The sequence below is a fragment of the Protopterus annectens genome, chromosome 13.part0 (assembly GCF_019279795.1).
Source record: "Protopterus annectens isolate FY-2018-M chromosome 13.part0, PAN1.0, whole genome shotgun sequence".
Classification (NCBI taxonomy): domain Eukaryota; kingdom Metazoa; phylum Chordata; order Ceratodontiformes; family Protopteridae; genus Protopterus; species Protopterus annectens.
In genome coordinates, this window is record NC_056747.1 from 1,264,733,956 (window position 1) to 1,264,758,016 (window position 24,061).

General features: G+C 35.1%; 1 protein-coding gene across 4 annotated transcripts in view; it reads right to left on the reverse strand.

The window, feature by feature from the left end:
• MLLT6 (MLLT6, PHD finger containing) overlaps positions 1 to 24,061 on the reverse strand; it is a 2,458,880-nt gene that overhangs the window by 1,709,112 nt on the left and 725,707 nt on the right. For all 4 annotated transcript variants that reach the window (XM_044055280.1, XM_044055279.1, XM_044055278.1 and 1 more), the window contains exon 3: positions 11,738 to 11,792. In XM_044055280.1, the coding sequence (XP_043911215.1) occupies positions 11,738 to 11,792 (55 nt within the window). The remainder of the gene's footprint in view (positions 1 to 11,737; positions 11,793 to 24,061) is intronic.

The following is a 24,061-nucleotide window of genomic DNA, read 5'->3' on the forward strand; positions in this document are numbered from 1 at the left end:
CCACCTATATACAGTAAGTATATCAAAGAAATACTTACATAGTCAAAGTTTAAAGTGGAGAAACAATTCCAAAAACAAACATTACAAAACCAACAATTTACATAGGATATCTACACTTGAAAAACTATGTTTTCTTGAATGTTTCTTTGAATAAGATTATAATTTATTAGTCTTCTGTTTCCAGCACTTGATTTATTTTCTGCCAGGCAGTGCTTAAGGAAGTAGGTTGTTCTGTTCTTTCCTTGATTGTTTTCAATTCCAACTACAAGACTGAAAAAAACATATTCTTGAAATGTTTAAAATTGGGAGGAGTTACAGCTTTCCAGTTCCGTGTAATATTTTTCCTTGCAATAGCAAGGAGAGTCCACAAAATTACATATTTTTGCCTTGGAACACAAGATGGCACAGGTGTATTCAACAAAAGTAGAGATTTTATAAGTTGGAACTTATCAGTGAACAGTGCCTGCAGCAAACAGTTAATACTTTCCCAATATTGTTTAACTAAACGGTATTTATAAAACATGTGTTGCCAGCTGGCTGTTGATTGTGATTTACACCTCCAACATCGATTTTCTTTATATTATATATAATTTTTTTTGAGTGTTATATTTTCCTAAGGGATGCCCTCACCTACAACCTGAACCAGCACACAGTTATCATACCATTTTTGAGTTAGATATCCTGCAACAAAGCATGTCTGATCTGATACAAGAGTAAAATGCACTATGCAATGCGAGCAGTTATACACTATGAGTGACATATGAAACATCTTGCACTGGAAGATTAGGGTCTTGGTCTATGATGCATGAATTTGCCAATCATCCCAAAACTAGTTCCCTAAACTTACAGTACAAGATGATTTACATATCACACAAACCAGACCCCCACATACTTCATTTATCCATTGTCTTCTGTATGTTTTAAGGTAGAATTGTGCCTTCCTTTGATTTCATCAGACTACTTTAACTGCTTAATAAGAAATATGGAAATTACTTTTTATGTCGCTTTTTGCTCATCAGCAAAAGAAGTGAATACTCATATAAATGAGACACCATATTATAAAGATATCCATGCTGATCTTTCACACTCATAATACCCCATTATCTTGTGCCTTTTTTAGTTGCCTTTGTTTAAAAAAAAAACTTTTATTTTACTGGTTCACTTTGTCAAATTGCATACATGTGAAAAAAATTGTCTAAATAAATAAGTAATTTTATATTTTTTAAAGATGAAAAACACAGCATTTCCAATAGAAATGTATTCACTTTCATATATTTTTTTGTATACTTGATGTCCACAGATGGAGCCTTTTCGCAGTACATCAGCTGACAAAAAGCAGCAACACTTCAATTCCCAATGATAACAAAAAATAAAGAAAAGAAACTGCTTAAAGTGATTCGCAGATGTTTCTATATGCATCAGCATTCAATGAGTCAAGTGCCGTGATGTATTTTCCAGCTTGCCCTTCTTTACTTTTTTGGGCCTTTTTTTAATAAAATGTTTGTGACGATTGGGGAGAGATGGGTGAAGGCTGCTAGCCTAGTCAAATAGAATTTGATATATAATTCTGGCATTTGTAAATAAATGTAAAATACTGTCAAATGTGGAACTGCAAAATATGTGACAACATTGCACTCTACTGGCCCAGTGAAGCATGCTGTACCCTTTCATGTTAGAATTCGGCTCCAGGGCGGCTGGATGAAGATTCCATGCCCATTGTTTTAAGGCTAAAGTTTATGACTAGAATTTAGATGTGGAGGGTGCTTTATTGCTCTGGTTTCTGCTAGCATATACATGTGAAATGTCTTCTATCGTTGTAAGTTTCTGTGCAGGTGTTAGATTGCTAAATAATGCAGTTTGTTTGCCTGGGAAAACCTAAGTGTTAAAAATGATGTAATTTGGGGAGGGACCCAGTAAACATGTCTGTTAGTAATGCTTAAATACTATTTCTCAGAAGAAACAAAAAAGCATTTTGATCTTGAATATTCACTTATCAGCAGTCTGCCTTGTGCTCACATGTACGTCTTAGCACTGTGATTTCTTGTAGGAATAGTTAAAGCTAGTACAGATTAATTAGGTATTTTTCTTTGAAATCAGACCTGTCCTACTGTATTATTTTAAGTTTCTGTGTGATCTCTGAAATCTTAGATATCTCTGTGGTGTAGTAGTTTTGTCTTGTGTTTTAATTATTATTAAATATTTTTTAAATCCTTCTGCCTGTGGCTGTTTTGTGTAGAGATAAGCTCTAGAGTACATTGCATATTTATAGAGGTTATTGTAATAGGCCCCTCTAAAGTAAGCCTTGACTGTTAGTCATACTACCATTGGATATTAGTATTGCACAGTAATAATTGGACACCGTTTTAAGGGCCTTTTAGTAGCTGATATTATTAACTGGGTGGTGGCAGTAATTACTACAGTATAGTCTGGGTAAAGGGGCACAGTTGGAGAATCTGTGCCAGCCTTTCCCAGGAGTGTCTGTGAAGTTGTATAAATACTTATCTCAAAGTGTGTGTGTGTTGTGTCAGCTACTTGGCAGGGACACAAAGCACTGGCTGGACAGAGAGGGTACTGGAGGTTTTAGCTTGCACAGTTAGGCTGAGACCTGGACCCTAAAGCTGTGCCAGTGGGGAGTCTTATTGGGGACCTGGTGAGCAAGGGAGCAACCAGCCCCAGACTGACTGTGATCTCTGTGAGCACTTAAGGGAAATTGTACTTTACTGTGTGTATTAGTTATCCTTTCCTCTTCTAGGAAACGACCTCCCTGGTGTTGGTGGTGAGGATTGAGGCTCCTTGATTGCTGGGCCAGGGCACGGTCGTCACAATGTTTTGTAAACTTTTTATTAAACTACAGCCCCAAAATGTAGCTTTTTCAGTTGTGACATTACCATAGAGTAATGTGAGCTATATCCATAGACTTAAATGGGGCACCTTCATGCATGCGCTGTTGTGCACCCATTAAGGTCTATGGACATAGCAGAAGCTTTCCAGTGCCTATGCCTATGAGGTTAAACGTCCTTGTTTTTCCTCAGAGAAATCAGTGCAAGGAAACTGCAAATTTTAAAATGAATTTTAAATATGAATGTGATAACCAAAACATTTCCTGATGGAGGAAAATGCTGTTCGGGAGTTTATGCACTGCATGCTGTAGTACAAAAGGATGTTTGAAAACATCAGCAAATCACTTTAAGCTTAATTTCAAATGCAACCATGTATAACTGAAAGAAACATGGCATTGATTCTACTGGATTATTTTTGTTGCTTTAAAAGTCACGGGTTTAAATGATTTTGCCTTAGCAAAGTAAGGTTTCTTCCAATTAAAACTGTCAGATAGCCTAGTATTTCTCTTCACAGTTTGATTAAAATAATATGATAAACTTAATAACTTCACAGGATTAATTTTATATGCCATGAACCAAGTGCATTTCTCATCCTATTGCATAAAGCAAATTCACACAATTCTATATGGAGGTGAAAATTGTGTGTTAGGAAAAAAATGTCTTGCAATTTAATGAAGCAATTTATTCATTGTCTTCCTAAAACAGGCAGTGTTAATGCAAAGACTAGTCAATTTCTGATAGCAGCAATGACCTTTCTATGTAAAGTTCATATTTGTTATCTGTTACAGGTACAAAGAGATAATATATAATATAAAGTAAAATCTCTATTTAGCACAATAGTTTTGGTTCAGAGAATGCAGTTATAATAAATGCAAAACTGTGGTACTGAATGGCTATTGAGAGAGCAAACAGCTGCATTGTAGTTACTGACGTGCAGCATCCTGCAATTGTGTTACACCAAAGAAAGATGTCGAAGCCCAATAAATGCATTTGCATTTATTTGTTTCATTGTCATCTAGATGCAAAAAAAGGAAAGAGACAAAGTACACTGTATAATCATTCCTTAAAGAAACTGTGGAGATCTGCCTGCTGCTTGGCTATGCACTGCTGACCACTTGTAAAGTCAACAAAGCTTTGCAGCTGAAGTATTCTGACACACTTCACAGCCTAATATTTTAGCCATCTTACCCTCTTTTCCAGATGTTCAACAGCCCCAGACACATCACAGAGTGGGTTGGTGAGTTATTGTCATTATCATGTCTTCTGAAGTATTGTCACTGGTGTCACAAATCAGCAAACAGCTGCATCTAATTCCTCTTTTCCATTCCACATTACCTTTTTTTGCTGTAACCTAGTGTCTGACTCAAACTTGGCAGAGATCTCTCCTGTTCCCCCACCGTCTTAGAATGGACTCACTGACAGCAAGATCTCTGTCCAGCTGAGTTTGCTGCTTTTGATATTTTAATTAACCCAGCACACAATGTCTCCATTACTTTTAACGTGTTCCACTTTTGAGCAGATGTACACACACAGTTTGCATTTCAGGTTGATATAAACATGGCAGCCAATCACAGCTCTCATATCAGAGGTTTTCACTGTAATGAGCTGCTCAAGTGACTGCCATGCTCAATAAAGTGAAGTTAATCAATCACTTATAGCTTCATAGGAGTATACTAGGCTAATAACCACTAGGGCCCTTATAAGCATAGTCATGTGACCCAAAAATCTGATTTTTTTTTTTATAGGGGGTGGTTTACTGACTGTCTCTGTCCATCAGAGATAATAGGCGCCAGACCAGGGGTTAATTTTCGATTATCCATTCAATGATCCAAGTTGTACTTAAATAGAGACAGGGAGAAACTCTGCTTATAGGTTCAAATAATTTGATATATGGAGACCAAGCAACATCTCTTTAGCCATGATACACCACATAATCATGAGAAGGATCTGCAAAACATCAGTGTTTATAGTTAAATTATAGTTAAATTATATTTGGATGAGCTTGAGGAAAGCAAGAGAAAGTCATGCTATAGAGAATGCTTAGTAGAAACAATGTCATTGGCATGACACAAGAAATTTGTGATATCAGTAGAGATAATTCACTTGGTGCAGAGTGCAAAGTGCTTGGGGGTATCCATGAAAGTAAGGAAAAATAAGGGGCTTAAAACAGAGCCATGGATACATGCTACCTCTGAACCGAAGGGTTAGAATGGAACCTATTAACATGGGCAGTACAACCACAGTGTACCATCAGGAGACTTTTCAGGTAATTTTAGAGCAAGATACCTAGTAACTTTCTGACATAAGATTGGTGGAAGGTTAATTTCCCTTTGCAAAACTAAAGTATATATACTGGTATAGGGAAGCATAGCTTAGTCCTGATTTGTGGTTGTTATGTATTAATTTCACTATTTTTACATTTGCAATTGACAAGTCAAAGATTTTGCCAGCATATTAAGAGGAGTTAGCATTTTTTCTTTTCTTTTTTCTTTCTAGTAGGAGACTTTGGCTATTCTAATTCTTTTTTTTTTTTTACTTTTTTTAATTGAATTTTAAAACAAAATGAAATCAAGATATAACATTTAACAAACTATAACAATCAAAAAAACTATTTAAAAGGTTCATAACAAAAATTAATATTAAACAAAACCATTAATACTTTTCCAATAAATCTCTTAAGTTTTTTTCCATAAGTGGGATATTTGATGTTCTCCTCTAAACGCTATCCTAACTCTTGACTGCACTGATTTTTTATAATTTGTAATTGTTAAGAAAATCAGTATTAAGCTTAATTTACACACAGCATCCTTCCATAGTGTAAAGTTTGAATAGTAAGTAGTTAAGGTAGCAGATATCTTTTATCTTTTTTTCAGTGCTGTTATGGGGGCATGAATTTTGGCAAACATAGAACCAATATGTTGTGTAAGCTCAGATATAAGGCTATAATTTGAACTGGTGGAAACAGAGTTTGAAAAAAAATTTTCTTTGAAATGTTAAGCATATCAGACCTTAAATCACACAGATTTGGACCACAGACTGTCTTTGCACAGATCTTCTCTGAGGTGTATATGAGAACCCTGTCAAGAAGGAAGTCCTTTATTGCTGCAGAATTGGGTCCAAACTGGTGGTGAGTTTTACACTTTGCTGCAATCGATGGGCAGAAGTACGATGGTGATTTAATATGAGTAGGGAAGTTTAACCTACCAGGAGAACATGCAGTTTATTTGACAGCTATAATTCAGTTATTTTTAATAATAATAACAACACCCATTCAATAACCAGGTAGGTCCAATGGATACACAATCCCTTTTCATGGGTGGCCTTGGAGCAATGTCTAGTTAAGTGACTTAATCAAGGTCTCACAATAGGCAAATGAGGGCTGAGGAAATCAAACCCCGTACCACAGAGACCACAGCTCACAGCCTTAACCACTGCTCCAATTGCCAGACTTTACCGTCAGTCTTTATGTCTGTTGCAGTAATATCTGAGTACAGTTTAATCAAATAGTTCTTTTGGGCAGATTTTTTCAATGTAACTGATGTTTTAGGTAACATGTATTGAATTAAGGCCAGTATAAATGAACTGTTTAAGTCGATAGAGTGCTGAAAAAGAACGGGTCCGTTAGTGTCACGGACTACATTGTTATTGCTATATAGAATACCTGAACCCTTTCGGGGTGTTTTTTTCCTTACCCATGGCCATGCAGCAGTGGAACTTCTACATTAAGTAAAGGAGGTTTTCACCCCTTAGATGAGTTACACCTTTCTTTTTGGGGGGAGGGGGTTTACTTTGGTTTTATTTTAACTTTTATATATATATATATATATATATATATATATATATATATATATATATTTATATTTATATATATATAGGTTCAGTTTAGCTTGCAGTGATCTTAGTGGTTGGCTATATCTTGGGTTTGATTTTACTGATTTTGTAGTTTATGGGTCCTTTGTTTTGACCTGGATCCTAAGACTTTTTGTTAATGTCACCTGTTACTACCCATCTTGTTACTAAGGCGTTGAAGATGGGGTTGTATGAGTAGATCAAAAATAGAAAGAGGTGAGATAGAAAGATAGGAAATATGTGTCTTTCTGTGTTGGCCTGTAACAGGATGCAATGAGCTTGGATCACAGCTACAGCTTGCTTGACCTATTCCTAATTGAAATGAAGGTTCACTCAAGTAGTTATAATATCTTAACTTCAAGCAAAAGTATTATCTAATGACAAGGCACTTTTTTAAATTTCTACAAGTCTTTTGGGTTTCTAATACCATGACGGGAATGGACCCCATTCCTAAGTCAAAGTATGATTAAAGTTCATGAAATTAGTATTGTTTCAATCTTTGATGTTAGCCAGAAGTGCTCTTTGCAGTACCCGTAATGTGCCCAGTAATGACTCCTTCTGCAATTCATACTGAGTTACATGTGGTAACATATCTAAATATGATTTTAGATTCTTTTTATAAGGCCATTGCTCCTACTACTACTGGAATTGTCTGGGTATCTTTCTTCCACATTGCTCTCATTTCTGCCAGCAAATCCTGATATTTTATGACTTTGTCTCTGTCTGTGCGCAAGACACTGTAATCACTGGGTGTAGCGATTTCAATGATCAATGTTACTTTCTTCTTCTTTTCATAGATCACTATATCTGGTTTTCTCACATCTATTTTTGAATGGATGGTAATGGGTGATCCCAGGTGATATAGACTTCATCATTTTCTATGATGCTCTGTGGCTCATGTTTACAGTGTTTTTCAGCTACTAGTATTATAATGTTTGCACAATCCCCGGTGCAACAGTCTCGCCACATTATCATGCCTTTCAGTATACAGTCCTTCTGCCATTAATAAATCACAACCAGCAATAAGGTGTACAACTATTTGCAATTCTGTTTTACAAAACCTACATTTGTCTCTTTCTCCCACATGTTCAATGGACTATGTAAACAAATGTGTATGTAGTCCACTATCTTGGGCCGCCAAGTATAACGTTTAATCTTTTGGTTTGAATTCGCCTCTCTTTAACCATTCCTGCATTCGAGCCTGATCAACATGAGGTTGTTCCAGGAGTTTTCTATACTTGCAACTATATTTATGCATTTTCCACATTTCTTGCCTTCTCATCTGATCCTTTACCTTATATTCTTTCATCTGTTTTTTTTTTTTTTTGGTGCATTCAGTTGCTGCCTGATTTTTATCTACTTCTGGTTTGATTTCCTTTCTCGCTTGACACCGATATGCTTCTGCTAGACTAAGCAGGGAAGTCATCTTAGATTTATTCTCCTCATGTTTCAAAACTTTCAGTATGTTTGGGTCAGCAGATATGTATGCAGTCTCATGACTGCAGATCCATACATGTAATAAATTTCAAGGAGGCCCATACTTCCTTCGGAACAGGGAATATATAATTTTGGTATGCACTGATTTTTGTAAATCATTTGATGAGGTTGAAGCATCCTTCTTGTTTTCTTGTCTAATCTAGCTGACACCTTTTGGGGCCAGTCAGTCACTCCAAAACTGTAAGTTAGGACAGGAAGACCAATTTGGTTTATAGCTTGAACTTTGTTCCTAGATGTCAACGGAATTGCCACAGTTTCCTCTTCTTTCCCTTGCTGTATAACCCCAACTGAACCTTTGTACTGGTTTCCTATGGGAGGCTCCAAAGTATCTTCATATGTCAACTGAGATGATGCTTCCCGCTCCACTTGTTTCTCCTTAATTTGGGTGTTCATTGCGCTATCCGGTTGTGTTGTTATGGGAGTTAAATTTTCTACACTAAATCCTTTACTTTGCAGTACTCCATAACCTCAGTTTCTATTTCTTTACCTTCTCCATTACTAATCCTCTTTTCTACTTTTTTCTTTGTTCTTTTTATTATTTTTTTTATTGTAAAATGTTCCATATCTGGATGTTTTTGCCTGCATTTCTCTTGAAATATCTTTGGTGCTGCTCTTTTTGCATTAATTAATTTTACTTTCTACTTTACATAAATATTGCACCATATTAAATCTGTTTTTCTTTCCCTTGTCCATGTTTCTTCTTCAGGCGTCTCCTGCTCCTCTTGTTTCTACTTAGTTTGTGGACTAGTTGTCCCATCATGCTAGACTTTCTGCATTGAATCCTTCACTTCGCAAATATTCCATAATTTTTTTCCACTTCTACTTGGCTAATCTTGTTCTACACTCCCTCTTTGTGATCTTATTTCTTTTGTGAAATTTTCCATATCTGGATGCCTTTGCCTGTACTTCTCTTTGAATATCTTTGGGGCTGGCTTTTTTGTGTTGATTAATTTGGATTTCTGCTTTGCATAAATATTGCACCATATCAGATCTCTCTTTCTTTCCCATGTCCATATTTCTTTTTTATACCTTTCAAACATCTCTAAATTTTGTTCTTTAAATTTTCCCACTTCCTCAGTCGCTTCTTTTTCCAAACAGCACAAGGTTTCTTGGTCTATATAGTGTTTTTCATGTATCTGTTGTATTAATGAACACAAATTTTTGTTTGAAGCTTCTGACAGTTTTCTTGTGGAAGTACTTTTCTTTCGACTAATTTCTCTCTTAATCTTTTCGTATATCTTTTGTCTGGAAATACCAGGCTTCTTGCAAAAAAGTAACAATACATAATTTCTTTCTTATCCTCAATAGTCCACTGTATCGTTTGTATGGCTCTTTTTTGCCCTATCAGGTTTATGATTTTTGTGGACTGTTGCTTCCTTCTACAACAGGGGGCCATCCTCCCTTTGGGCCTGGCCTAGCTCCATTGTAGGAATGTTTCTATGTTTTCAGGGTTCTACATTGTCATTTTTTCTAGTCCTGGCTCCAGTGCACCTACCAGGATTGGGAACTTTTTTATCCTGGGACTTGTGCACCCAGCTATCTTCTTTATGTTTTAACCTACTTCTGTCCATGATATATGCTATATGAAATACAGTCTATATATCAGTGTTGTCTTGGTGAGATTTTGTGAAAAACAGGGTCCACCTCATGAAGTACTCAACAACACTTGAGGAAGAATTCAGTTCCAGAAATACTTCTCTCCTTTTGCTAATTTTATCATCTCTCCATTCGGACAAAGCACCAATATAACTTTGTGAGTTGCATGTTAGACCTTTACACTACTGTGCCATACAAACCTCATGCTTATTCGTTTTTGTTGCAGTTACGCAGGTCGATGTCATCCTTTCATATCTGGCAACTAACTTAACAGCTCTATCATCACATGCATACAGTAAGCCTAGACAGAGTACATCATAACATCTGGGTGTACTAAACTGAAGACGTTTGCAGCAGTGAGATTTGCTATTTAAAGGAGTAAACAGGTCTGAAATGAAAGAGTTTTTGTTTTTAGAAATTATTTTTAATTAGTACACTTTTCTAAAGTGACAATCAGCTGTACTCTCCAGTGAGAAGTCCTAACAATACTGATGGTGTCCAACCCATCCAAAGTAATGTTCTAATTCAGCCTCTGTACTAAAGCCACAGGTCATTGATCTAATGTGCATAATACAGAAGGGAGTTTAGGGGTATTTACTGACTGCAGTGAAGCATCCCTCCATAGAAGGCATCGCTTTTCAATGGCTGGTCGAGTTTACTTGTTTATTTGTGTTTAATTACTGGGACTCTGAATGGGCAAAGCCCCTTTTCAGAGAAAGCCAGAGGAGAAAAGCACCACATTACATACATTTACTTTCCTCCAGCCCCAATAACATGACATGATGATAATCAGACATGGAATGACATCAGATCCATATCCAGTTCTGTGCACATACATAGACAATTACATCAAAGCCACATTCAGTTCTGTATACACTGACATCAGAGCCACATTCAGTTCTCTTCACACAAACATGCAAAGACATCAGAGCCACATTCAGTTCTGTGGACATGCCAAGATGGCAGCAGCTAATACCTCCAGTTTGGTTAATGTGATCTCATCCTGTTGTGTCTCCCTGTGTTTGGCATTAGGCATTCTGATGCTAACCACCCTTCACCAAGAAGAGTGGACAGCCATTTATTTGATGCTCACTTCAGTCCATATGAGCTGACTCTCCAGTGACCCACACTCAGTCCAATATCATCACTAGTAATGCAAAATGCACCATATATAGCTGTTTTCACCAGGACTTTGTACAGCTCATTGACTTCAGAGGAAGCCCACAGCCCTGTATGAGTTAACAAATACACAAACAATCACCGCAGCACTTGTGATATCAGTTTACAGCATCTGATAAATACAATATTTTCGCCTTATAAACAAAATCTATTTGGTTTAAGCAGACCTCTGAAATTTCCCTGCTTTGGAGAAATGTACCTATTTTCAGGCCTGATTTACCCGTAATGTACCTATTTTTGGAGGTATGCCCTTATTTTCAGGCTCAATTTACCTCTTAACACATTTTTCGGAATACTACTGATCGCACATGATTTTTGAAGCTGTCTAGTATACAGAAAACCACACTACATGCCCAACATACATGACACCAATAATTTAAAGAAAGCGGGCACACATCTTACATTTTTATTTTTTAAAAGCTAAAATAAATGACCTTGTGCAGAATATTTTGCAATAAAGTTTATTAAAGTCTAAAGAATTTAGACTGTCTCTTTAAAAATGTGCTTATGTTTTCCATCAATTTTTGTCCTTCTGTTCTTTAAATGTGTTTCTAATTAGTATCCTACATTCCTACTGGAAGTGGGAAGGGTTATGTACTATTTGGTATTCACAATTTATGCTAAGTAGATATCCAGCTGCATGTACCCACTTTTTAAGGGTCTTTATACCTATTTTCAATGCCTAAAGGATAAGAAGTTTGCTAAGAAGACAACAATCATCCAAAGTCCATTTCTACTGACTTGTTTGAAATATTGGACATATAAGTTGCCCTTACCTCCGCTGTCTGTCCTTTTCAGTGCACCATCTTTGAGTGGACACAGCTCGCATCTCTAGAAGAAAAAAAGAAACAGAAAGCTAAGAATAAATGCTGACTGAACATTACAAACCACATTGAACAAAACCAGCAAAGCATTACATACAACTTTTTCTACCTCCCAAGTCACCATCTCTTCTAATAAATGCACTAGGAACCATCCATTACAAGAGCTACTACTCCACAGAATATCACTGTACATTTGGAAACAACTGCTGCCCAAAATACAGGAAGGCTGATGGGTACGTATTTTCTGCTATACTCAGCTTGTGCCCATATCACAATCGACAGCTAGTCTGCCTTAACAAGTCTCCAAAGCAGACTGCATTATCCATTGAAAGAAATTAACTGCTGATTACAAAGTAAATGATCAGCAGACCTTCTAAGTATCCTGTGTCGTACTGTGAATGATCTCCTAGATTAGAAGTCATTGCTACTATGAAGTCACAGAACAATTCTATGCTGACAGGAAGTGCTGCTAAGTAAGAGTACCACATTACTGCCTTCCCTGGCCATTTGCTGTGCTTTGAAACACATGGCATCATGACACAACTACCACATAACCTGGTGAACCAATGACCATCCACTCCATAATAATACTGTCTGTCTCATGATAATATAAGCCCAGCCAATAGCTCCATCAGTAATCCTGTCATACCTACAACAGGTGTGCTGCAATCAACCAACATAACTGGCAGGTACCCTGAGGTGTAAGGACTGCAAATTTATTGTATACTGGAGACATGAGACAAAGCACCACATCACAGGATGGGGTTAAAGCTCTAAGAAATATGACTGGAAAGTTATCAGTCATTGGCCAAACATGTTAGAAATAATGTATCAATTGACTTACATACATTGCTATTACATGCCTCCTATAAAGTGTCTCAGCTGTGGTTATTCTTAATATGAAGCTCATCACTACTCTTAGACCATATAAAACTGCACTTTGCTGATTTAATTAGCAACATCTCTTTTCAGTTGGGTGTGTGTGCCTCCACCTACCCCTATAATTTCCCCCTCCCCAGCTTAGGTAGGTTCCACTATGTCTTCACAAAACAGTCAAACTCAAAATGTAGCTTGACAAAGAATGTTTATATTGCACTAACACTCTTATACCACAGATACCTGAGCTTATCAACAATATGATCACATGCATCATTTGTACACAATCATTTTTTTTTTTTGCAACAGGGCATGCTTCCCTTCGCCCTGTCATACCCATGTAACTTTTTTATCTTACTTTGAGGTCACTGCACCTTAGAAAAAGAGCAGTCACTGAGAGACATGGAAATGTGTGTGTATTGCTCTGGAAGGCTGTATGATAAGTCCATATACTGAAGAGGCATATATCAATAACAGAATCTTACTCATTTGTGTCTCAAATAAAAAGATACAATTGTAGAATCAAGCTTGCACAGTTGAGAAACTGAGATATGAACTTGTGCAGTGCTAACTGGATGGAGCGGAAAAGCACAGAAATGCTAGAAAAGTCCTAATTCACAGAGCACTAGTGTTCAGGGAAAATGAGAATATACATCTGAATTCAAATACAAACATATAAAACACACTAGCAGTAAGGCAGACTAACAGTTGTAATTGGATTTTCCTGATCTGTACTCAAGCCAGGAAATAGTGCAATCATGAAGGTAATAATGCAATTACAAATGACAAATGTAGTATCCCTAAGAGATTAAATTAAATCCTTTCTTTTACTAGACATAAAGCAAGTATTGCACTCTGTTCCTGCACTCTGTGGGCACTGACTATGAAGCACTGTCTGCTCTGTAAATGTAGAGTAAATAATAATTTATCAACAGCGCTTCCGGTCCTCAACAAGTGCACATGACCTCTAAGCTGGATAACAGGATCAACAAGAGTTGCTCTCCCTTGCCCACTGAGGGGACCCCAACAGCTGCAGAGGATGTGGCTAACGTGCAGTCCATAATGGCTGTAGGATCTACACCAGAGGGACGTGGGGTGAGAGATGAGTGGTCTAAGATACAACAAATGGTCACAGCAGTCATCCATCTGCGGCTGAGGCAAACTGCTAGCCTGCTGTGGCAGGAAAGGCTGTTGCTTATTTTTTTGTCTTTTTCTGTCTGGAAGAAGGACCTTCATCAGTGAAGTCACAACGTACATGTGTAACTGGTAACAGGTAGCACCTCTTAGTAGCTCAAATGTCTCCTGACCTAAACGAGTTTCATCATGTGAGTAATGTGTGAACCGAAGGGGAAGCAGTCACAATACATATTCTTGGTTCCATTCACAGAGTGATATGAGTATTTCAAGCTCGGTACTCATTGTCTAACTGCAGTCCTCAGTTTCTGATTCATAACACTTGGTATATACCATGTAAATGTGTTTTTCCATTTGGGATTTATAAACCTTGGCACTCATAGGCTAAGCTTGGTATACATCATGCAGCTGTGTTACTCTGTTTGGGATTTATAAACCTTGGCACTCATAGACTAAGCTTGGTATACATCATGCGCTGTGTTACTCTGTTTGGGATTTATAAACCTTGGCACTCATAGGCTACGCTTGGTATACATCATGCAGCTATGTTACTCTGTTTCGGATTTATAAACCTTGGTACTCATAGGCTAAGCTTGGTATACATCATGCAGCTGTGTTTCTCTGTTTGGGATTTATAAACCTTGGCACTCATAGGCTAAGCTTGGTATACATCATGCAGCGGTGCTACTCTGTTTGGGATTTATAAACCTTGGGACTCATAGGCTAAGCTTGGTATACATAATGCAGCTGTGTTACTCTGTTTGGGATTTATAAACCTTGGCACTCATAGGCTAAGCTTGGTATACATCATGCAGCTGTGTTAATCTGTTTGGGATTTATAAACCTTGGGACTCATAGGCTAAGCTTGGTGTACATCATGCAGCTGTGTTACTTTGTTTGGGATTTGTAAAACCTGGCACTTGTAAGTTTGGTGTCAGTGTGAGATTCATAAAGCTTGGTAATCAGACTGTAGCTCTGCACACATTTTGTAAATCCAGTGCAGAGTGTTTTACATTTGGTACAAATTATGGGATTCAGTTTCTAAGTTTGATTACATGGTATGAGTTGTGGAAGGTTTGTTACATGGCATGTAATCATTTATAAATTCTAGGTATGACACAGAAATGCAATTCAGAGACTGGATACTTAGTGATGGTGAATGCCTTCCATACAGCAAACCTTGCATAATACAGAGAAAATCTAATGTACAGCACTGACAGACACCAGATTTCTAAACAAAATCATATTGGTAAGTACATGTTCAGTGCGTCATGCAGAAAACCAAATGGAGCAAAGACTAGCAACTCAATACACAAGCCACTTCAGTGTGCACCACAAACCGTGTGTAAAAAATGATGTGCAAGGAGGAACAGCAGAAAGGATGTATTTAGTACACACAATGGCACTATGAAGCCTATAGTTATGAATTGTACAGACAGACAAAAAGCTGCTGCTATATTCAGTCATTCATAGCACTGGTATCTGTGCACCCATAAAATGACCAGAGGAGAAGGTTACCTTGTCTACTGGAGACCCTGCATCACAAGCTGTCCAGCTATGTTCCAAACAGCACAAGAAGTGTTCAGGGTGGGTGGGCACTGCAATATGCTAGCATTGTCTGCTGTGACCTAACAAATCTGTCTGGAAGGGTCTTGCTCAGTGTCAAACTATATGCAAGAGGTGACAGAGCTAATCAACCCACAAATGCAGAGGGATGCAACACAGCAAACCACTCCCTTACCCTTTTGCTACACTGTTACAGAGATAACCACTTTGTAAGAGTGTATAAAGTTCTGCAGGAGACAGGCATGCTGAGAAGGCACAGCAAGGAAGCACTGTACATCCAGTGGTGGAGCAGGTCATCCAGAGGCTAATGTCAAAATATTATGGAGCCCTGCTACATTACAGGCCAATACATTCCTATCCTAATCTCAATACAACTCACCAGTGCCTGCAAGAGTGGTTAAGGTCCTACGGTACAACAGCAGCAGCAACAGCTGCTGTAAAAAGATGACCTGAAAGAAAATCTTCCAACTATTTTGAATGTGTGGTGTGTGTGCCTCTGTTGTGCAACAGTAGAAGACATAGCTTTTTTCACAGGAATAATGGAAGTCTGTTCAAATATTATGTGTGTCCATGTGCTGGAATGGGGTGAGTCTGGGACTCCCAAGCCCTGTTTCCATACCAGCACAGTGGACTCTCTTGTGTCTCTGCACCCCTGTAACTACACTGTAATGCAGTTTTTTTAGATGGCTGTTGCATGTAGTATAGTTCCCCCTGAGTTATACTTTCATCTTTTTCCATGCACTGTAGCTCATTTGCATATGAGCTGAACACCAGCAGCTTGGCTGGTACCCAACAACATATAACTTCTGCAGCTGCAGAACTCAGCTATTTCTGAGTCAGCCTTTTTCTCCCCCATCCTCTGTGCACTGGCCATATGCATTGTAGACCACTACCATGCATCTAACACAAATTATTTTCTGTAAAGAGTAGTACAGCGTGGAAGAGATTGAGCATGTCCTAAATATGAAGAACATGTATCAATAGCCAGACCAAGCTACCTAACAATATAGGGAGGGATGAGGGAATTTGTTTCAGGGCCTTTGTTAAGTCATGCACTTCTCAATCTCAACCCCCCCCCCTCCCCCCATGAATCACCACTACAAGTAAAGACTGAAACCAAAGACTGGAAAACAAAGAGATACCTGTGCATTTGTAAAATCAAGTTAGACTTCCTTCAGTGACTGAATGCTTGCATCTAGCCTGCATATGCTTTTTATATTCATTTTTATGAACGTAAAAGCTGTAAAAAAGCAGAAAATAACTTTTAGAAAACTAAAGCTGGTGTTCACAAAGATGAACAATTACACAGGGCTGGTGTGTAACAATGTCCACATACTACAGCCTTGCCCAATTCCAAAACATTATGTTACACCACAGCATATCTGCATACTCTACTGTATACCTGCAAGTATAAAAATGAAGTCCCTCATTTTATTATGCAATTCAAAAACATGTACAAGTGTATCTGAAAATTTTTCGGCTGCAAGTGGGGTCTATGTACAACTAAAACAGCAGTGATATATGTTACCCCATTACATTGATCTAGTGTTCAGCAGAACATGGCTGAGCAATAACATTGATGCAAAAATAATAAAAAAGTGCTTTAGTACAATTATTTATTTATTTATTTATTTAACATTTGTTTATCGAGAAACCCAATTTGGAATGAAGCCAATATTCAGCAGAGGTCAGGGGAGAAATGCTCCAGACAAATGTCGTTACAACCCAATGATCTATGTATCTCTGTTTATCTACATATATAGTATCTGTCTAACCAATGATCTATGTATCTCTGTTTATCTACATATATAGTATCTGTCTAACCAATGATCTATGTATCTCTGTTTATCTACATATATAGTATCTGTCTAACCAATGATCTATGTATCTCTGTTTATCTACATATATAGTATCTGTCTAACCAATGATCTATGTATCTCTGTTTATCTACATATATAGTATCTGTCTAACCAATGATCTATGTATCTCTGTTTATCTACATATATAGTATCTGTCTAACCAATGATCTATGTATCTCTGTTTATCTACATATACAGTATCTGTCTAACCAATGATCTATGTATCTCTGTTTATCTACATATATAGTATCTGTCTAACCAATGATCTATGTATCTCTGTTTATCTACATATATAGTATCTGTCTAACCAATGATCTATGTATCTCTGTTTATCTACATATATAGTATCTGTCTAACCAATGATCTATGTATCTCTGTTTATCTACATATATAGTATCTGTCTAACCAATGATCTATGTATCTCTGTTTATCTACATATATAGTATCTGTCTAACCAATGATCTATGTATCTCTGTTTATCTACATATATAGTATCTGTCTAACCAATGATCTATGTATCTCTGTTTATCTACATATATAGTATCTGTCTAACCAATGATCTATGTATCTCTGTTTATCTACATATATAGTATCTGTCTAACCAATGATCTATGTATCTCTGTTTATCTACATATATAGTATCTGTCTAACCAATGATCTATGTATCTCTGTTTATCTACATATACAGTATCTGTCTAACCAATGATCTATGTATCTCTGTTTATCTACATATATAGTATCTGTCTAACCAATGATCTATGTATCTCTGTTTATCTACATATATAGTATCTGTCTAACCAATGATCTATGTATCTCTGTTTATCTACATATATAGTATCTGTCTAACCAATGATCTATGTATCTCTGTTTATCTACATATATAGTATCTGTCTAACCAATGATCTATGTATCTCTGTTTATCTACATATATAGTATCTGTCTAACCAATGATCTATGTATCTCTGTTTATCTACATATATAGTATCTGTCTAACCAATGATCTATGTATCTCTGTTTATCTACATATATAGTATCTGTCTAACCAATGATCTATGTATCTCTGTTTATCTACATATATAGTATCTGTCTAACCAATGATCTATGTATCTCTGTTTATCTACATATATAGTATCTGTCTAACCAATGATCTATGTATCTCTGTTTATCTACATATATAGTATCTGTCTAACCAATGATCTATGTATCTCTGTTTATCTACATATATAGTATCTGTCTAACCAATGATCTATGTATCTCTGTTTATCTACATATATAGTATCTGTCTAACCAATGATCTATGTATCTCTGTTTATCTACATATATAGTATCTGTCTAACCAATGATCTATGTATCTCTGTTTATCTACATATATAGTATCTGTCTAACCAATGATCTATGTATCTCTGTTTATCTACATATATAGTATCTGTCTAACCAATGATCTATGTATCTCTGTTTATCTACATATATAGTATCTGTCTAACCAATGATCTATGTATCTCTGTTTATCTACATATATAGTATCTGTCTAACCAATGATCTATGTATCTCTGTTTATCTACATATATAGTATCTGTCTAACCAATGATCTATGTATCTCTGTTTATCTACATATATAGTATCTGTCTAACCAATGATCTATGTATCTCTGTTTATCTACATATATAGTATCTGTCTAACCAATGATCTATGTATCTCTGTTTATCTACATATATAGTATCTGTCTAACCAATGATCTATGTATCTCTGTTTATCTACATATATAGTATCTGTCTAACCAATGATCTATGTATCTCTGTTTATCTACATATATAGTATCTGTCTAACCAATGATCTATGTATCTCTGTTTATCTACATATATAGTATCTGTCTAACCAATGATCTATGTATCTCTGTTTATCTACATATATAGTATCTGTCTAACCAATGATCTATGTATCTCTGTTTATCTACATATATAGTATCTGTCTAACCAATGATCTATGTATCTCTGTTTATCTACATATATAGTATCTGTCTAACCAATGATCTATGTATCTCTGTTTATCTACATATATAGTATCTGTCTAACCAATGATCTATGTATCTCTGTTTATCTACATATATAGTATCTGTCTAACCAATGATCTATGTATCTCTGTTTATCTACATATATAGTATCTGTCTAACCAATGATCTATGTATCTCTGTTTATCTACATATATAGTATCTGTCTAACCAATGATCTATGTATCTCTGTTTATCTACATATATAGTATCTGTCTAACCAATGATCTATGTATCTCTGTTTATCTACATATATAGTATCTGTCTAACCAATGATCTATGTATCTCTGTTTATCTACATATATAGTATCTGTCTAACCAATGATCTATGTATCTCTGTTTATCTACATATATAGTATCTGTCTAACCAATGATCTATGTATCTCTGTTTATCTACATATATAGTATCTGTCTAACCAATGATCTATGTATCTCTGTTTATCTACATATATAGTATCTGTCTAACCAATGATCTATGTATCTCTGTTTATCTACATATATAGTATCTGTCTAACCAATGATCTATGTATCTCTGTTTATCTACATATATAGTATCTGTCTAACCAATGATCTATGTATCTCTGTTTATCTACATATATAGTATCTGTCTAACCAATGATCTATGTATCTCTGTTTATCTACATATATAGTATCTGTCTAACCAATGATCTATGTATCTCTGTTTATCTACATATATAGTATCTGTCTAACCAATGATCTATGTATCTCTGTTTATCTACATATATAGTATCTGTCTAACCAATGATCTATGTATCTCTGTTTATCTACATATATAGTATCTGTCTAACCAATGATCTATGTATCTCTGTTTATCTACATATATAGTATCTGTCTAACCAATGATCTATGTATCTCTGTTTATCTACATATATAGTATCTGTCTAACCAATGATCTATGTATCTCTGTTTATCTACATATATAGTATCTGTCTAACCAATGATCTATGTATCTCTGTTTATCTACATATATAGTATCTGTCTAACCAATGATCTATGTATCTCTGTTTATCTACATATATAGTATCTGTCTAACCAATGATCTATGTATCTCTGTTTATCTACATATATAGTATCTGTCTAACCAATGATCTATGTATCTCTGTTTATCTACATATATAGTATCTGTCTAACCAATGATCTATGTATCTCTGTTTATCTACATATATAGTATCTGTCTAACCAATGATCTATGTATCTCTGTTTATCTACATATATAGTATCTGTCTAACCAATGATCTATGTATCTCTGTTTATCTACATATATAGTATCTGTCTAACCAATGATCTATGTATCTCTGTTTATCTACATATATAGTATCTGTCTAACCAATGATCTATGTATCTCTGTTTATCTACATATATAGTATCTGTCTAACCAATGATCTATGTATCTCTGTTTATCTACATATATAGTATCTGTCTAACCAATGATCTATGTATCTCTGTTTATCTACATATATAGTATCTGTCTAACCAATGATCTATGTATCTCTGTTTATCTACATATATAGTATCTGTCTAACCAATGATCTATGTATCTCTGTTTATCTACATATATAGTATCTGTCTAACCAATGATCTATGTATCTCTGTTTATCTACATATATAGTATCTGTCTAACCAATGATCTATGTATCTCTGTTTATCTACATATATAGTATCTGTCTAACCAATGATCTATGTATCTCTGTTTATCTACATATATAGTATCTGTCTAACCAATGATCTATGTATCTCTGTTTATCTACATATATAGTATCTGTCTAACCAATGATCTATGTATCTCTGTTTATCTACATATATAGTATCTGTCTAACCAATGATCTATGTATCTCTGTTTATCTACATATATAGTATCTGTCTAACCAATGATCTATGTATCTCTGTTTATCTACATATATAGTATCTGTCTAACCAATGATCTATGTATCTCTGTTTATCTACATATATAGTATCTGTCTAACCAATGATCTATGTATCTCTGTTTATCTACATATATAGTATCTGTCTAACCAATGATCTATGTATCTCTGTTTATCTACATATATAGTATCTGTCTAACCAATGATCTATGTATCTCTGTTTATCTACATATATAGTATCTGTCTAACCAATGATCTATGTATCTCTGTTTATCTACATATATAGTATCTGTCTAACCAATGATCTATGTATCTCTGTTTATCTACATATATAGTATCTGTCTAACCAATGATCTATGTATCTCTGTTTATCTACATATATAGTATCTGTCTAACCAATGATCTATGTATCTCTGTTTATCTACATATATAGTATCTGTCTAACCAATGATCTATGTATCTCTGTTTATCTACATATATAGTATCTGTCTAACCAATGATCTATGTATCTCTGTTTATCTACATATATAGTATCTGTCTAACCAATGATCTATGTATCTCTGTTTATCTACATATATAGTATCTGTCTAACCAATGATCTATGTATCTCTGTTTATCTACATATATAGTATCTGTCTAACCAATGATCTATGTATCTCTGTTTATCTACATATATAGTATCTGTCTAACCAATGATCTATGTATCTCTGTTTATCTACATATATAGTATCTGTCTAACCAATGATCTATGTATCTCTGTTTATCTACATATATAGTATCTGTCTAACCAATGATCTATGTATCTCTGTTTATCTACATATATAGTATCTGTCTAACCAATGATCTATGTATCTCTGTTTATCTACATATATAGTATCTGTCTAACCAATGATCTATGTATCTCTGTTTATCTACATATATAGTATCTGTCTAACCAATGATCTATGTATCTCTGTTTATCTACATATATAGTATCTGTCTAACCAATGATCTATGTATCTCTGTTTATCTACATATATAGTATCTGTCTAACCAATGATCTATGTATCTCTGTTTATCTACATATATAGTATCTGTCTAACCAATGATCTATGTATCTCTGTTTATCTACATATATAGTATCTGTCTAACCAATGATCTATGTATCTCTGTTTATCTACATATATAGTATCTGTCTAACCAATGATCTATGTATCTCTGTTTATCTACATATATAGTATCTGTCTAACCAATGATCTATGTATCTCTGTTTATCTACATATATAGTATCTGTCTAACCAATGATCTATGTATCTCTGTTTATCTACATATATAGTATCTGTCTAACCAATGATCTATGTATCTCTGTTTATCTACATATATAGTATCTGTCTAACCAATGATCTATGTATCTCTGTTTATCTACATATATAGTATCTGTCTAACCAATGATCTATGTATCTCTGTTTATCTACATATATAGTATCTGTCTAACCAATGATCTATGTATCTCTGTTTATCTACATATATAGTATCTGTCTAACCAATGATCTATGTATCTCTGTTTATCTACATATATAGTATCTGTCTAACCAATGATCTATGTATCTCTGTTTATCTACATATATAGTATCTGTCTAACCAATGATCTATGTATCTCTGTTTATCTACATATACAGTATCTGTCTAACCAATGATCTATGTATCTCTGTTTATCTACATATATAGTATCTGTCTAACCAATGATCTATGTATCTCTGTTTATCTACATATATAGTATCTGTCTAACCAATGATCTATGTATCTCTGTTTATCTACATATATAGTATCTGTCTAACCAATGATCTATGTATCTCTGTTTATCTACATATATAGTATCTGTCTAACCAATGATCTATGTATCTCTGTTTATCTACATATATAGTATCTGTCTAACCAATGATCTATGTATCTCTGTTTATCTACATATATAGTATCTGTCTAACCAATGATCTATGTATCTCTGTTTATCTACATATATAGTATCTGTCTAACCAATGATCTATGTTTATCTACATATATAGTATCTGTCTAACCAATGATCTATGTTTATCTACATATATAGTATCTGTCTAACCAATGATCTATGTTTATCTACATATATAGTATCTGTCTGATCTCACAAACGGGTGGAAGGCAGCATGTTAAAAACGAAACTAACAATCAAGTGCAAAAGGTGTAACATGCAACAAAGCTGTGAACGAAGGGTGCACAAATAAATCAAACCGAACTAAAAAACTTTATTATAATAATTCACAAGAAGAAGCTTTAGTTCTGAATTATTTTCATAAAGTTTTTTTAGTGCAGTTTGATTTATTCGTCCACCCTTTGTTCACAATTTTGTTGCACTTTATACCTTTGTTATCTAATATATTTAAATACATACCTATCTATCTATATCTATATATATATATATATATATATATATATATATATATATATATATATATTTATATTTATATATCCTTTTTTAAAAGTTGAATTGCACATCCACTACTTACATAACATTGAACTTATTCCAGCAAATCATAAACCTCTCAACCTCTCAGAGCAAGAAATCTAGACAAAGCCAAAAATAATGGGGGAACAAAGGCCCAAAATTAGGGACAGATTTTAATTATTGCTCCTACAAACTTACATAATTTTGTATTATTATACTCTGGAGGATAAGAAGTCTAAAACTCAAATGGGTGTCATTATTTAACATTTTTTAGTGGTTTCAATCTTCAGCGATTTGCCAAAACCCACAAATTTTATGAGGAACACACCAAAAATATGGAGCAAAAATGTGGACATTATGCAAAAAACTGGAAGTGGAGAGGCATGATGGGTTCTACCATGGGTTCAGCTGGGAGGCAAGTATATCCCTGCAGCATTTTAGTGGATGACTAAA